We start from the raw sequence: 14,822 nt of genomic DNA, 5'->3' as shown, positions 1-14,822 counted from the left end.
CAGATATTGGCACAACCTGTGTGTGTGTGTGTGTGTGTGTGTGTGTGTTGGCTGCTGAGCTGCGCTCACCATTGTGAGGGCTGAGGGAGTGATTGTGATGCCTCCCCAGCTGCTGACATTGTCCGTGGGTTGATTGTGATGTGACAAAAACATTTGGCTGCTGAGCGGGTATAAATGTGGGCCAAGGCGCAAGCCTCAGCACTTGCCCTCCCCAGAGAGAAATGGGCAGCTCGGTGGCACTCAGCCCAGGTGGTCTCCTATCCCGTGACAGCAAGCTGGCAAGCGGAAGGAGGCAATTGCCCGGTGCTGGGATGCTGTGGCCCTGGTGGTCTCCTGCCCCGTGGTGGCAAGCTGGCCAGCGGAAGGAGGCAATTGCCCGGTGCTGGGATGCTGTGGAGCAAGGAGAAGGCAAGTACAAAGATTACTTGCTGGTGGGATCGCTACTTGAAGGTGACTGACACTCAGCTCTGAAGCTGGTTGATGTCTGGCAATGGACCTGATGAGGTTGCAGCTGGTGGATGGTTGTCGGAAGAATTTGCATTCAGGCTAGTGGATGTTGCGAGGCTACGCTGGCTGAGATGGGTGCAAACTGGTTTGGAAGCCTTGTTTGTTAACAGGCAGCCAAACAGAGGAGGAATCTGGGGGGACGCTGTCGGGTGTTGGCCATCCCACTCACCTGTTTGCCTTTGCCTTACAGGGATGTCTGGAGCCGGTGAGGTTTTCCCCAAGTCCAGTCTTAAAAGTCATCAAGAGAACCACAGGACATCCCTATTTACATCGGAGAAGTGAACGTGAAATACTGGCAGTGAGGAATGGACAAGGCTGTGGCCATACTTGAGAGAAGGAGCTTTGAAAGGCGACTGCAGGCGGACATCTGCTGCATTGCAAGTGATGGGGCAGTGGGGAGAGAGAAGAAAATGAGGGAGGGAACATTAGGCCACATTTGGTGCACCACAGAACTGCTATGAAGTCACTTTAAACAGGCATGGCTTCCCCTCAGGGATTCTGGGAACTGTAGGTGGTTAAGGGGACAGAGACTTGTTACGGTGCTTAAGGATTAGGATTAGGATTAGGGGTAGGGTGGGGGTGGGGGTGGGGGTAGGGGTAGGGTTCCCTTCATGCCAGCGAACTCTGGGAATTGTAGCTCTAGTTAAGGGTTAGAGTTACGGTTATCGTCAGGGGCAGGGGTAGGGTTGGGGTTCCCTTGGCAGGGAACTCTGGGAATTGTAGCTGTAGTTAGGGGGCAGGGTAAGGGTTCCCTTCTTGCCAGGGAACTCTGGGAATTGTAGCTCTAGTTAGGGGGCAGAGTTAGGGTTCCCTTCTTGCCAGGGAACTCTGGGAATTGTAGCTCTAGTTAAGGCTTAAGGGTTAGCGTTAGGGCTAGAGTTAGGGTTAGCGTCAGGGGTAGGGGTGGGGGTAAGGGTAGGGGTAGAGGTAGGGTTCCCTTCTTGGCAGGGAATGGGGCCCCCTAACAACTCTTGGCACCCTTTTCCAACTATAGCTCTCAGAGTCTTTGGGGGTTGTTTAAGCCATGAGTGTTTAAAGCGGCTTCATAGCGCATTCAATGGTGTGGATGTGGCCATGGCCTCCCTCACCCCACTGCCTCTTATTAATGAAGAATCGAAAGGATTTCCCAATTCAAATCTCTCGCAAACAGGAAACAGAAATGGAATGGACAAGGCTGCGGCCATACCTGAGAGAATGAGCTTTGAAGGGAGACTGCAGGCGGACATCTTTTGCATTGCAAGTGATGGGGCAGTGGGGAGAGAGAAAAAAATGAGGGAGGAAACATTAGGCCACATTTGGTGCACCACTGAACTGCTATGAAGTCACTTTAAACAGGCATGGCTTCCCCTCAGGGATTCTGGGAACTGTAGGTGGTTAAGGGGACGGAGACCTGTTACGGTGGTTAAGTATTAGGATTAGGATTAGGGGTAGGGTAGGGGTAGGGGTGGGGGTGGGAATAGGGTTCCCTTCTTGCCAGGGAACTCTGGGAATTGTAGCTCTAGTTAGGGGGCAGGGTTGGGGTTCCCTTTTTGCCAGGGAACTCTGGGAATTGTAGCTGTAGTTAGGGGGCAGGGTAAGGGTTCCCTTCTTGTCAGGGAACTCTGGCAATTGTAGTTCTAGTTAAGGCTTAAGGGTTAGCGTTAGGGTTAGGGTTACCGTCAGGGGTGGGGGTGGGGGTACGGGTGGGGGTAGGGGTAGAGGAAGGGCTCCCTTCTTGGCAGGGAACGGGGCTCCCTAACAACTCTTGGCACCCTTTTCCAACTATAGCTCCCAGAGTCTTTGGGGGTTGTTTAAGCCATGAGTGTTTAAAGCAGCTTCATAGCGCCTTAAATGGTGTGGATGTGGCCATGGCCTCCCTCACCCCACTGCCTCTTATTAATGAAGAATCGAAAGGATTTCCCAATTCAGATCTCTCGGAAACAGGAAACAGAAAGAAGACTTTGTATCTCAAGCCATTTTGGAAGGTCTGAACTTGAAATGCCAATAAAGGTATTTTTATTGTATTGTGTTGTATAGTGTTGTGATTGCCATGGGAAGTAGGGTGGCAAAATACGTTTGTCTTTCTGCATGCGTTTATGGTAGGCATTTTGCACTCACCTGAACCCTTGCAGGGAAAGGGACAGGGCACAATGGGAAAGGGTGGGGCAACCGGGCTGCTTAAACCACACCCCTTTCCCAAGGGAAGCACCATGGGGGGTGGGCCGTCCGAGAGAGAACAACAGAACACAGAACAAAGAAGACGCAAGTGGTGCACAGTTCCTTCCGTTCCCTCTCTTCCAAAGAATGGAGCGTCAACACACAGAGCATGTGATCCAGTAGTCACACACACTCTGCAGCACAGGAGGGAATGAAACTCCGGACATCCAGCACCCGCTTCTCTGCTTCTCTCGAACTCTTTGACGGTATCCCTGTCCAATCTTTTTTCAAAGAGGGCCAGATTTGATGAAGTGAAGAGCTGTGAGGGCCGCCGAAACAGCCAACCCAAGTTGTTAACCTTTTTTTAGGGTTGAATTTGTTGAGGGTTTGTTTTTTTAGGATTTTACCCCAGGAAATAAACTGCCACAGGGGCCGGATTAAACTGACCGGTGGGCTGGATTAGGCCCCTAAAATGGACCTTGGACATGCCTGATAAGCGCACAAACAAGATGTAGCGTGTGCACCATTTCATGTTTTACTGGAAAACTTAAGGTCACTGTTAGCTGGTAGGCTTGGCCTTGGGGGGAAACCCCCCCCCCTTGAATCTGATTTAGGATTTCAGCACTGCCACTACAGAGTAACAGTGTCATCATAATTTCACCATGGCAACCAGCTGCTTCATTTCCACTTACTTGAAAGGCAGGTCATTGAGTATTTATTTTATTTATTTATTTTTGTATGAAATATTTATTAAGTTTTCCATAACTGAACACGTGGCCACTTTCTTTCCCTAGGAATTGCATCCCTAGTATTGCACCCTCCCCCCAGCCCCTCCCCAAAGCTTGCTGCACCCCAAGGCGTTTTGCACTCACCTGAACCCTTGCAGGGAAAGGAGAAGGGGACAACATAAGTTTGGGTCATTGGGTTTGGTGCTTTTGTAACTGGATTTGTAATGGCTTTTAGTCAAATACAATAAATGATTGATTGATTGATTGATTGATTGATTGATTGATTGACGAAAAAGTGCTTTTTTCCTGAGATGCTAACTTTCTCTCTGCATGTCATTCCTTGAACAGCTTCCTGTGCAAAGATAAGGCTTGCTTTCATTGCTCTGTTCATTTGTGCATTTGACTAGTGTTGTGGGGAGGGAAATGCAACCACTGGGCCTAAAAATGTCCCCCCTCCTGCCCACTTGGGTTTCCGGTGTGGCCTTCACAGATATTGGCAGAACTTGTGTGTGTGTGTGTGTGTGTGTTGGCTGCTGAGCTGCGCTCACCATTGTGAGGGCTGAGGGAGTGATTGTGATGCCTCCCCAGCTGCTGACATTGTCCGTGGGTTGATTGTGATGTGACAAAAACATTTGGCTGCTGAGCGGGTATAAATGTGGGCCAAGGCGCAAGCCTCAGCACTTGCCCTCCCCAGAGAGAAATGGGCAGCTCGGTGGCACTCAGCCCAGGTGGTCTCCTATCCCGTGACAGCAAGCTGGCAAGCGGAAGGAGGCAATTGCCCGGTGCTGGGATGCTGTGGCCCTGGTGGCCTCCTGCCCCGTGGTGGCAAGCTGGCAAGCGGAAGGAGGCAATTGCCCGGTGCTGGGATGCTGTGGCCCTGGTGGCCTCCTGCCCCGTGGTGGCAAGCTGGCAAGCGGAAGGAGGCAATTGCCCGGTGCTGGGATGCTGTGGAGCAAGGAGAAGGCAAGTACAAAGATTACTTGCTGGTGGGATCGCTACTTGAAGGTGACTGACACTCAGCTCTGAAGCTGGTTGATGTCTGGCAATGGACCTGATGAGGTTGCAGCTGGTGGATGGTTGTCGGAAGAATTTGCATTCAGGCTAGTGGATGTTGCGAGGCTACGCTGGCTGAGATGGGTGCAAACTGGTTTGGAAGCCTTGTTTGTTAACAGGCAGCCAAACAGAGGAGGAATCTGGGGGGGACGCTGTCGGGTGTTGGCCATCCCACTCACCTGTTTGCCTTTGCCTTACAGGGATGTCTGGAGCCGGTGAGGTTTTCCCCAAGTCCAGTCTTAAAAGTCATCAAGAGAACCACAGGACATCCCTATTTACATCGGAGAAGTGAACGTGAAATACTGGCAGTGAGGAATGGACAAGGCTGTGGCCATACTTGAGAGAAGGAGCTTTGAAAGGCGAATGCAGGCGGACATCTGCTGCATTGCAAGTGATGGGGCAGTGGGGAGAGAGAAGAAAATGAGGGAGGGAACATTAGGCCACATTAGGTGCACCACTGAACTGCTATGAAGTCACTTTAAACAGGCATGGCTTCCCCTCAGGGATTCTGGGAACTGTAGGTGGTTAAGGGGACGGAGACTTGTTACGGTGGTTAAGGATTAGGATTAGGGGTAGGGTGGGGTGGGGGTAGGGTGGGGTGGGGGTAGGGGTAGGGTTCCCTTCTTGTCAGGGAACTCTGGCAATTGTAATTCTAGTTAAGGCTTAAGGGTTAGCGTTAGGGTTAGGGTTAGCGTCAGGGGTGGGGGTGGGGGTAGGGGTAGGGGTAGAGGTAGGGCTCCCTTCTTGGCAGGGAACGGGGCCCCCTAACAACTCTTGGCACCATTTTCCAACTATAGCTCCCAGAGTCTTTGGGGGTTGTTTAAGCCATGAGTGTTTAAAGCGGCTTCATAGCGCCTTAAATGGTGTGGATGTGGCCATGGCCTCCCTCACCCCACTGCCTCTTATTAATGAAGAATCGAAAGGATTTCCCAATTCAGATCTCTCGGAAAGAGGAAACAGAAAGAAGACTTTGTATCTCAAGCCATTTTGGAAGGTCTGAACTTGAAATGCCAATAAAGGTATTTTTATTGTGTTGTGTTGTATCGTGTTGTGATTGCCATGGGAAGTAGGGTGGCAAAATACGTTTGTCTTTCTGCATGCGTTTATGGTAGGCATTTTGCACTCACCTGAACCCTTGCAGGGAAAGGGACAGGGCACAATGGGAAAGGGTGGGGCAACCGGGCTGCTTAAACCACACCCCTTTCCCAAGGGAAGCACCATGGGGGGTGGGCCGTCCGAGAGAGAACAACAGAACACAGAAGAAAGAAGACGGAAGTGGTGCACAGTTCCTTCCGTTCCCTCTCTTCCAAAGAATGGAGCGTCAACACACAGAGCATGTGATCCAGTAGTCACACACACTCTGCAGCACAGGAGGGAATGAAACTCCGGACATCCAGCACCCGCTTCTCTGCTTCTCTCGAACTCTTTGACGGTATCCCTGTCCAATCTTTTTTCAAAGAGGGCCAGATTTGATGAAGTGAAGAGCTGTGAGGGCCGCCGAAACAGCCAACCCAAGTTGTTAACCTTTTTTTAGGGTTGAATTTGTTGAGGGTTTGTTTTTTTAGGATTTTACCCCAGGAAATAAACTGCCACAGGGGCCGGATTAAACTGACCGGTGGGCTGGATTAGGCCCCCCAAATGGACCTTGGACATGCCTGACAAGCGCACAAACAAGATGTAGCATGTGCACCATTTCATGTTTGAATGGAAAACTTAAGGTCACTGTTAGCTGGTAGGCTTGGCCTTGGGGGGAAATCCCCCCCCTTGAATCTGACTTAGGACTTCAGCACTGCCACTACAGAGTAACAGTGTCATCATAATTTCACCATGGCAACCAGCTGCTTCATTTCCACTTACTTGAAAGGCAGGTCATTGAGTATTTATTTTATTTATTTATTTCTGTATGAAGTATTTATTAAGTTTTCCATAACTGAACACGTGGCCACTTTCTTTCCCTAGGAATTGCATCCCTAGTATTGCATCCTCCCCCCAGCCCCTCCCCAAAGCTTGCTGCACCCCAAGGCGTTTTGCACTCACCTGAACCCTTGCAGGGAAAGGAGGAGGGGACAACATAAGTTTGGGTCATTGGGTTTGGTGCTTTTGTAACTGGATTTGTAATGGCTTTTAGTCAAATACAATCAAGGATTGATTGATTGATTGACGAAAAAGTGCTTTTTTCCTGAGATGCTAACTTTCTCTCTGCATGTCATTCCTTGAACAGCTTCCTGTGCAAAGATAAGGCTTGCTTTCATTGCTCTGTTCATTTGTGCATTTGACTAGTGTTGTGGGGAGGGAAATGCAACCACTGGGCCTAAAAATGTCCCCCCTCCTGCCCACTTGGGTTTCCGGTGTGGCCTTCACAGATATTGGCACAACCTGTGTGTGTGTGTGTGTGTGTGTGTGTGTGTTGGCTGCTGAGCTGCGCTCACCATTGTGAGGGCTGAGGGAGTGATTGTGATGCCTCCCCAGCTGCTGACATTGTCCGTGGGTTGATTGTGATGTGACAAAAACATTTGGCTGCTGAGCGGGTATAAATGTGGGCCAAGGCGCAAGCCTCAGCACTTGCCCTCCCCAGAGAGAAATGGGCAGCTCGGTGGCACTCAGCCCAGGTGGTCTCCTATCCCGTGACAGCAAGCTGGCAAGCGGAAGGAGGCAATTGCCCGGTGCTGGGATGCTGTGGCCCTGGTGGCCTCCTGCCCCGTGGTGGCAAGCTGGCCAGCGGAAGGAGGCAATTGCCCGGTGCTGGGATGCTGTGGCCCTGGTGGTCTCCTGCCCCGTGGTGGCAAGCTGGCCAGCGGAAGGAGGCAATTGCCCGGTGCTGGGATGCTGTGGAGCAAGGAGAAGGCAAGTACAAAGATTACTTGCTGGTGGGATCGCTACTTGAAGGTGACTGACACTCAGCTCTGAAGCTGGTTGATGTCTGGCAATGGACCTGATGAGGTTGCAGCTGGTGGATGGTTGTCGGAAGAATTTGCATTCAGGCTAGTGGATGTTGCGAGGCTACGCTGGCTGAGATGGGTGCAAACTGGTTTGGAAGCCTTGTTTGTTAACAGGCAGCCAAACAGAGGAGGAATCTGGGGGGACGCTGTCGGGTGTTGGCCATCCCACTCACCTGTTTGCCTTTGCCTTACAGGGATGTCTGGAGCCGGTGAGGTTTTCCCCAAGTCCAGTCTTAAAAGTCATCAAGAGAACCACAGGACATCCCTATTTACATCGGAGAAGTGAACGTGAAATACTGGCAGTGAGGAATGGACAAGGCTGTGGCCATACTTGAGAGAAGGAGCTTTGAAAGGCGACTGCAGGCGGACATCTGCTGCATTGCGAGTGATGGGGCAGTGGGGAGAGAGAAGAAAATGAGGGAGGGAACATTAGGCCACATTAGGTGCACCACAGAACTGCTATGAAGTCACTTTAAACAGGCATGGCTTCCCCTCAGGGATTCTGGGAACTGTAGGTGGTTAAGGGGACGGAGACTTGTTACGGTGGTTAAGGATTAGGATTAGGATTAGGGATAGGGTAGGGGTAGGGGTGGGGGTGGGAATAGGGTTCCCTTCTTGCCAGGGAACTCTGGGAATTGTAGCTCTAGTTAGGGGGCAGGGTTGGGGTTCCCTTTTTGCCAGGGAACTCTGGGAATTGTAGCTCTAGTTAGGGGGCAGGGTAAGGGTTCCCTTCTTGACAGGGAACTCTGGGAATTGTAGCTCTAATTAGGGGGCATAGTTAGGGTTCCCTTCTTGCCAGGGAACTCTGGGAATTGTAGCTCTAGTTAAGGCTTAAGGGTTAACGTTAGGGCTAGAGTTAGGGTTAGCGTCAGGGGTAGGGGTGGGGGTAGAGGTAGGGTTCCCTTCTTGGCAGGGAACGGGGCCCCCTAACAACTTTTGGCACCCTTTTCCAACTATAGCTCCCAGAGTCTTTGGGGGTTGTTTAAGCCATGAGTGTTTAAAGCGGCTTCATAGCGCATTCAATGGTGTGGATGTGGCCATGGCCTCCCTCACTCCACTGCCTCTTATTAATGAAGAATCGAAAGGATTTCCCAATTCAAATCTCTCGCAAACAGGAAACAGAAATGGAATGGACAAGGCTGTGGCCATACCTGAGAGAATGAGCTTTGAAGGGAGACTGCAGGCGGACATCTGCTGCATTGCAAGTGATGGGGCAGTGGGGAGAGAGAAAAAAATGAGGGAGGAAACATTAGGCCACATTTGGTGCACCACTGAACTGCTATGAAGTCACTTTAAACAGGAATGGCTTCCCCTCAGGGATTCTGGGAACTGTAGGTGGTTAAGGGGACGGAGACTTGTTACGGTGGTTAAGTATTAGGATTAGGATTAGGGGTAGGGTAGGGGTGGGGGTGGGGGTGGGGGTAGGGTTCCCTTCTTGCCAGGGAACTCTGGGAATTGTAGCTCTAGTTAGGGGGCAGGGTTAGGGTTCCCTTTTTGCCAGGGAACTCTGGGAATTGTAGCTGTAGTTAGGGGGCAGGGTAAGGGTTCCCTTCTTGTCAGGGAACTCTGGCAATTGTAGTTCTAGTTAAGGCTTAAGGGTTAACGTTAGGGCTAGAGTTAGGGTTAGCGTCAGGGGTAGGGGTGGGGGTAGAGGTAGGGCTCCCTTCTTGGCAGGGAACGGGGCTCCCTAACAACTCTTGGCACCCTTTTCCAACTATAGCTCCCAGAGTCTTTGGGGGTTGTTTAAGCCATGAGTGTTTAAAGCGGCTTCATAGCGCCTTAAATGGTGTGGATGTGGCCATGGCCTCCCTCACTCCACTGCCTCTTATTAATGAAGAATCGAAAGGATTTCCCAATTCAGATCTCTCAGAAACAGGAAACAGAAAGAAGACTTTGTATCTCAAGCCATTTTGGAAGGTCTGAACTTGAAATGCCAATAAAGGTATTTTTATTGTATTGTGTTGTATAGTGTTGTGATTGCCATGGGAAGTAGGGTGGCAAAATACGTTTGTCTTTCTGCATGCGTTTATGGTAGGCATTTTGCACTCACCTGAACCCTTGCAGGGAAAGGGACAGGGCACAATGGGAAAGGGTGGGGCAACCGGGCTGCTTAAACCACACCCCTTTTCCAACGGCAGCACCATGGGGGGTGGGCCGTCCGAGAGAGAACAACAGAACACAGAACAAAGAAGACGGAAGTGGTGCACAGTTCCTTCTGTTCCCTCTCTTCCAAAGAATGGAACGTCAACACACCTAGTTAGTTGCATTGGAAAATGATAATGCGTCAACTTGCAACTAACTATTTAAAACATGTGGCTTCCTTGCAGAAATCCTGGGTGCTGTACAGTGGACACTCAGATTGAGAACATGATCCGTGTGGGATGCACATTCGCAACCCGCGTCTGCGCACGCGCGGATTGCAATTCGGCGCTTATGCGCAAAGCGCGGTTTAGCACTTCTGCGTATGCGCGACCGCCAAAACCCAGAAGTAACCCATTCTGGTACTTTGGGGTTTCGGTGGTCCACAACCCAAAAAGACGCAACCTGAAGCTGCTGTAACCTGAGGTGTGACTGTAGTTTGTCCCTCAGACTCTCCTTCCGTGGAGGCTTTTAAGCAGAGGTTGGACAGCCGTCCGTCAGGGATTCCTTAGTTGTGATTCTTGCTTTGCCAGGGGCTTGGGCTAGATGGATCCCTTTCAGCTCTGTGATCTACAATTCTTGGAATCCTTAACAAACTACAGTGCCCAGGTTCTCTCTCTCTCTCTCTCTCTCTCTCTCTCTCTCTCTCTCTCTCTCTCTCTCTCTCTCTCTCTTTCTCTCTTGGCAATAGGTGTGTGTGTGCATTTTTGATGTGTGTTTAGTGCTTGGAAACACATTTGGATTGGAGTGAGGAGGTGGGGCCACAACCCAGCCATTTCTTTTTCAGGATGATTTATTTCTGATTTTATTTCTTGAGAGCCAGTGTGGTGTAGTGGTTAAGAGTGATAGACTTGTAATCTGGGGAACCGGGTTCGCGTCTCCGCTCCTCCACATGCAGCTGCTGTGTGACCTTGGGCCAGTCACACTTCTCTGAAGTCTCTCAGCCCCACTCACCTCACAGAGTGTTTGTTGTGGGGGAGGAAGGGAAAGGAGAATGTGAGCCGCTTTGAGACTCCTTAAAGGGAGTGAAAGGCGGGATATCAAATCCAAACTCTTCTTCTTCTGTTGTAGGTGGACTCTTACGGGGCATGCCTGAACAACCGAGAGCTTCCCAGTGCGAGGCTGAAGGACACTTCCACAGCCACCACAGAGGACTCTGAATTCATGGCTCTTATATCCAAGTACAAGTTCCACCTGGCGATGGAGAATGCCATCTGCCGTGACTACATGACGGAGAAGCTTTGGCGGCCGATGCACGTCGGAGCCGTTCCTATATATCGAGGCTCCCCATCTGTACGTGACTGGATGCCGGACAATCATTCCATCATCCTCATTGATGACTTTGAGAGCCCCAAAGAGCTAGCAGAATACATTAATTTTCTGGACAGGAATCCGGAGAAGTATTTGGAATACCTGAAGTACAAGAGTCCCGGCGGCATTACGAACCGGTTCTTGGTGGAGAGCATGGAGAGGCGGGAATGGGGAGTGAATGATATGACCCGGCCTAATTATTTGAACGGGTTCGAGTGCTATGTCTGTGACAAGGTAAATGCCAGAATGAAGGCGGAGGAGGAGCATAGGAAGTCTCGTGGGAAAGTGCCGCCCCCTGAGCCTGAAATCGCCCAGTTCTGGTGCCCGCCACCAGCACCCGGGTATGGAAATATCGAAGACATTCCTGATGGAGACAGGTACTAGCCGTTGTTGTGGAATATGCAGCTGTCCTTAAGAAACCTGAGGGTTGTGCGGTGCTAAGTTGAAGTCGCTTGCTCTGCTGGTGTTTTGGATTGATTTGGATTGATTACATTTCTGCACTATGCGTTTCATTCAAATAAACTCTAAAGCGATTTACAAACAATAAATAATAAGAACAGGGGTCACCTGGGCTGGTTCACTTCAGTGGAGATCGCTCTGTGGGCTGGATCGTGCGTGTGCATGAGCAGCGCGCCCGCAATTTCCTTCATCTCCTGTGCAGATGCAATTTCCAGCGCTGCGGGAGCAAGTCCCCGTGTTGCGCTGTGCCGGTTTAGCGCAGCATGTGTGGACTTGCCGAGCGGGTGGCTCAGTTTGGGGGCAGCTCGAGGGCTGGTTAAATACCCCCCCCCCCGGGCCGCTTGTGGCCCATGGGTTGCCAACCCCTGAATAAGAACATGATAGAGCATAAAAGAACATCACAAATACATCATAAACAGTACAGAATAATTAATAAATCATCAGTGAAACAACTGCAACCTATCAAACACAGGGAACAAAGCGACAGCTAAAAAATAAGCTAAACATTGCAATTAAAGCAAAAGTCATAACCTATAAAGCATTTATAACCTATAAAGCAAAATAAACCACCTTAAAATAGCAGCCAAAAAATGAACTAAGCACACACACATTCTCCGCACCCACATGACTCATAATCTTCCACTCTGTTTAGCTCATTAAAATATACATCCACATAACGCAGCAACTCCCTTCTGAAGGTTCCTTGGGCTGGCAGTGGGGCAGTACAGGTGAAACGAACCACCCCCTGATGGCAGACAAACTTTTTCTCCCCTCACAATTCTCCCCTGAAACAGCTCCCTTATGAAGGGAGGGTGGGGCAAGGCAGGTGGGAAAAGCCATTACCTGCTGGCCAACACAGAAAGTTGTGCAAGAGAATGTGTTAGAACCCAGAAGTGACTCAGAAACGTCCTAAAGATGTCACTAAAAGGGGCATTTGCAGGCTTTTCCAGTGGGTTTCAGATTATACATGATTTCTCCGACTCTCTGCGCTCATTTTCTTTATTTGCTTTTTAGCTGGAAGGAGATGTGGCTGCAGGATTACTGGCAGAGCCTTGATCAGGCTGAAGCCCTCACAGCCATGATTCACCACAACGAGTCGCATCAGGGGAGATTCTGGGACTACATGCACCAAGTCTTCATGAAGAGAACCCAGCAAAACTAACCAGACTTGTTATTCAAGCTTCTTCCGTGTTACGAGAGGCAAGCAGGGCATCCACAGATTTACCAGCACCGGAATTGCGGTTCCAGGACAACTTGGAAATCATCTTTTATATATGGTATTCTCACTTTGGAGATTACTTTTTTTTAAAAAAAAAATCTTGCTTCCAAGAAAAGGCCAATTTCGAACCAACTTTTGGTATTGGTTCATTTGCCACTACTCCAAGACGAGGAAGCCTCCCTGATCTGTGGGGCAAAGAAAAGTATTTAGCATTTCTGCTGCTTCAGCGTCTCTCAGAAAGTACTTTTTGGTGGGTATGTGCCAAATTCCTCAACACGGACTGTTGGGCTTACTGTAAAAGTCCTGAATGGTTGCACTTCAGGGATACCTCCATTCATAAGTATTCTTCAACATACATTGGTTTCTTTAATATTTTTGATATATTTCATTTAATATGAAAGAGAGCAGAACAAGAGTTTACATGAGCTCAGCTATGCAGTATTCAAATAACCACTTCTCTATAGGCTGAAATATGTTATGAACTATGCACCTTATTGTAGTGCATTTCCTCAATTTGTAGAGACTACACAGTTGCTCACTGTTCCCCTGGTGATGTGACGGGTGCAAGCCAGCGGTAAATCACACTGAGCAAGTTGGAGTTAACTCTTTATTAGCAAAAGCAGGATCTGGGAGTGTCAGGCCTAGTGAGCAAAGCAACCTATCTTCGGTAGATCTCGCCCCATGGATCAGTTGCTGAAACTGAAAGTCCCTGCGTTCTCACAGCTGCCTCAGTGTTAGAAACAGAGATATGAAATCTGGGAGCTAAATGACACCCTAAACCTAGGTTATGGGTGCCACAATGGAATGCTATTTTTATAACAAGACTACAAAGCTGTAAATGAATGAATTGCAGCTAAAATCTTACATTCGTTTTTCACGTGGTCTAGTCCTCATCTGAAGATGGCAAAAACAAAGCCATGCTTCTCTCGCCCTCTCCCTTCATAGTCGTATGAGGGTCCCTCAAAACGCTGCCTTTCTGGAAGGCCAGCGGAGACGCAGAACCTATCAGCTTGCCTGATACTGCAATCATTTCTTGGAAGTCAAGCGGGCAGGAATTTCTCCTCCCATGCCCTCAGCGCCAGCAGTGGCGGTTTTAATCTGAAATCTTGGGTGCAGTACTGCGCCCAGAGCTCAGAAATTGCTTGCACTAATGACATTCCCAGTTGCAAAATGTGCCTAGAACAATGGGAGTTTTGAACGCTGAGCTGCCCAAGTTCCCCTCCTTTTCAGTGTTTTCCCCAAGCAATCAGACTGTGCCTGCGTGAAGCCAATTTCTTTCTCCTTTTCATGCCTCCTGGTTCTGGGAGACCGGCAGGAAAGGAGCTTGTTGCAGCAGGAGGAGGAGACACCTGTGCCTCTTCCCCGGCCAGACTCCTCTCTCCTTCTTGGCCTCTGTCCTCTTCTGCCTCTGATGCGGGACTTCTCTCTGCCACAGACTCTTCCTGCTCACCAAACCCTGTCACCTCTTCAGTTTCTTCCACCTCCCATTCCTTTCCCTCCCCTCCCTCTGACCACTCACTGTCACCCCACCACCAATCGCTGGGCTCTGAGCCTTCTTTCCTTGGGCTTCCCCAGCCAGTTCCATCATTCCTCTGTGTCCATGACATGGTGGTTTTATTAGGCTGGTAATGACAGGTAGCTTGATGCGGCAAAGGAATTGAAGTTAGGAACAATGGACAATTTGTGCTGATTTCCGTTTGTTTGTTTTTTTAAATACAGTGGTACCTCGGGTTACAGACACTTCAGGTTACAGCCGCTTCAGGTTACAGACTCCGCTAACCCAGAAATAATACCTCGGGTTAAGAACTTTGCTTCAGGATGAGAACATAAATTGCGCGGTGGCAGTGGGAGGCCCAAATAGCTAAAGTGGTACAGTGGCGCCTCGCAAGACGAAATTAATTCGTTCCGCAAGTTTTTTCTTCTTGCGAGTTTTTCGTCTTGCGAAGCACGGTTTCCCATAGGAATGCATTGAAAATCAATTAATGCGTTCCTATGGAGACCGCCTTCAGACCAGGTCCAGGGACAGTCTGTCCCCAGACCTCTTCTGAAGGCTGGCAGGGGAAGAAGGACTTTTCTCCCCACCGCCAGCCTTCAGAACAGCCTTCTGAAGGCTGGCGGTGGGAAGAAAAGCCCTTCTCCCGCCGCCAGCCTTCAGAAGAGTTCCCGGAGGGCTGCCTAGGCTGCGGATAGCAGCCTGCTGCCTGGTGCGAGGCAGACACCTGCAGCTTGGGGTGCCCTGCAGGACTTCCCCGCAGGGCTCTCCAAGCTGCGGATAGCAGCCTGCTGCCCCGCACGAGGGGCGCTCTTTAGCAGAACGCCCCTCGCGCGGGG

The 14,822-nt window shown here is 50.1% G+C and overlaps 1 protein-coding gene across 1 annotated transcript; it reads left to right on the top strand.

Annotated features, from left to right (window-relative positions):
- The first annotated feature begins 10,563 nt into the window (after nt 1-10,563).
- LOC308593027 (alpha-(1,3)-fucosyltransferase 11-like) lies at nt 10,564-14,197 on the top strand. The gene is made up of 2 exons (XM_081205214.1): nt 10,564-11,190; nt 12,287-14,197. Exons 1-2 carry the CDS (start codon nt 10,667-10,669, stop codon nt 12,432-12,434), a joined length of 672 nt encoding a protein of 223 aa, XP_081061340.1. The 5' UTR covers nt 10,564-10,666; the 3' UTR covers nt 12,435-14,197.
- Nucleotides 14,198-14,822: the final 625 nt, after the last annotated feature.

This window comes from Podarcis bocagei (assembly GCF_964188305.1).
Source record: "Podarcis bocagei genome assembly, chromosome: 8".
NCBI classification, from domain to species: Eukaryota; Metazoa; Chordata; class Lepidosauria; order Squamata; family Lacertidae; genus Podarcis; species Podarcis bocagei.
This window is presented reverse-complemented; position numbering and strand designations above follow the sequence as displayed.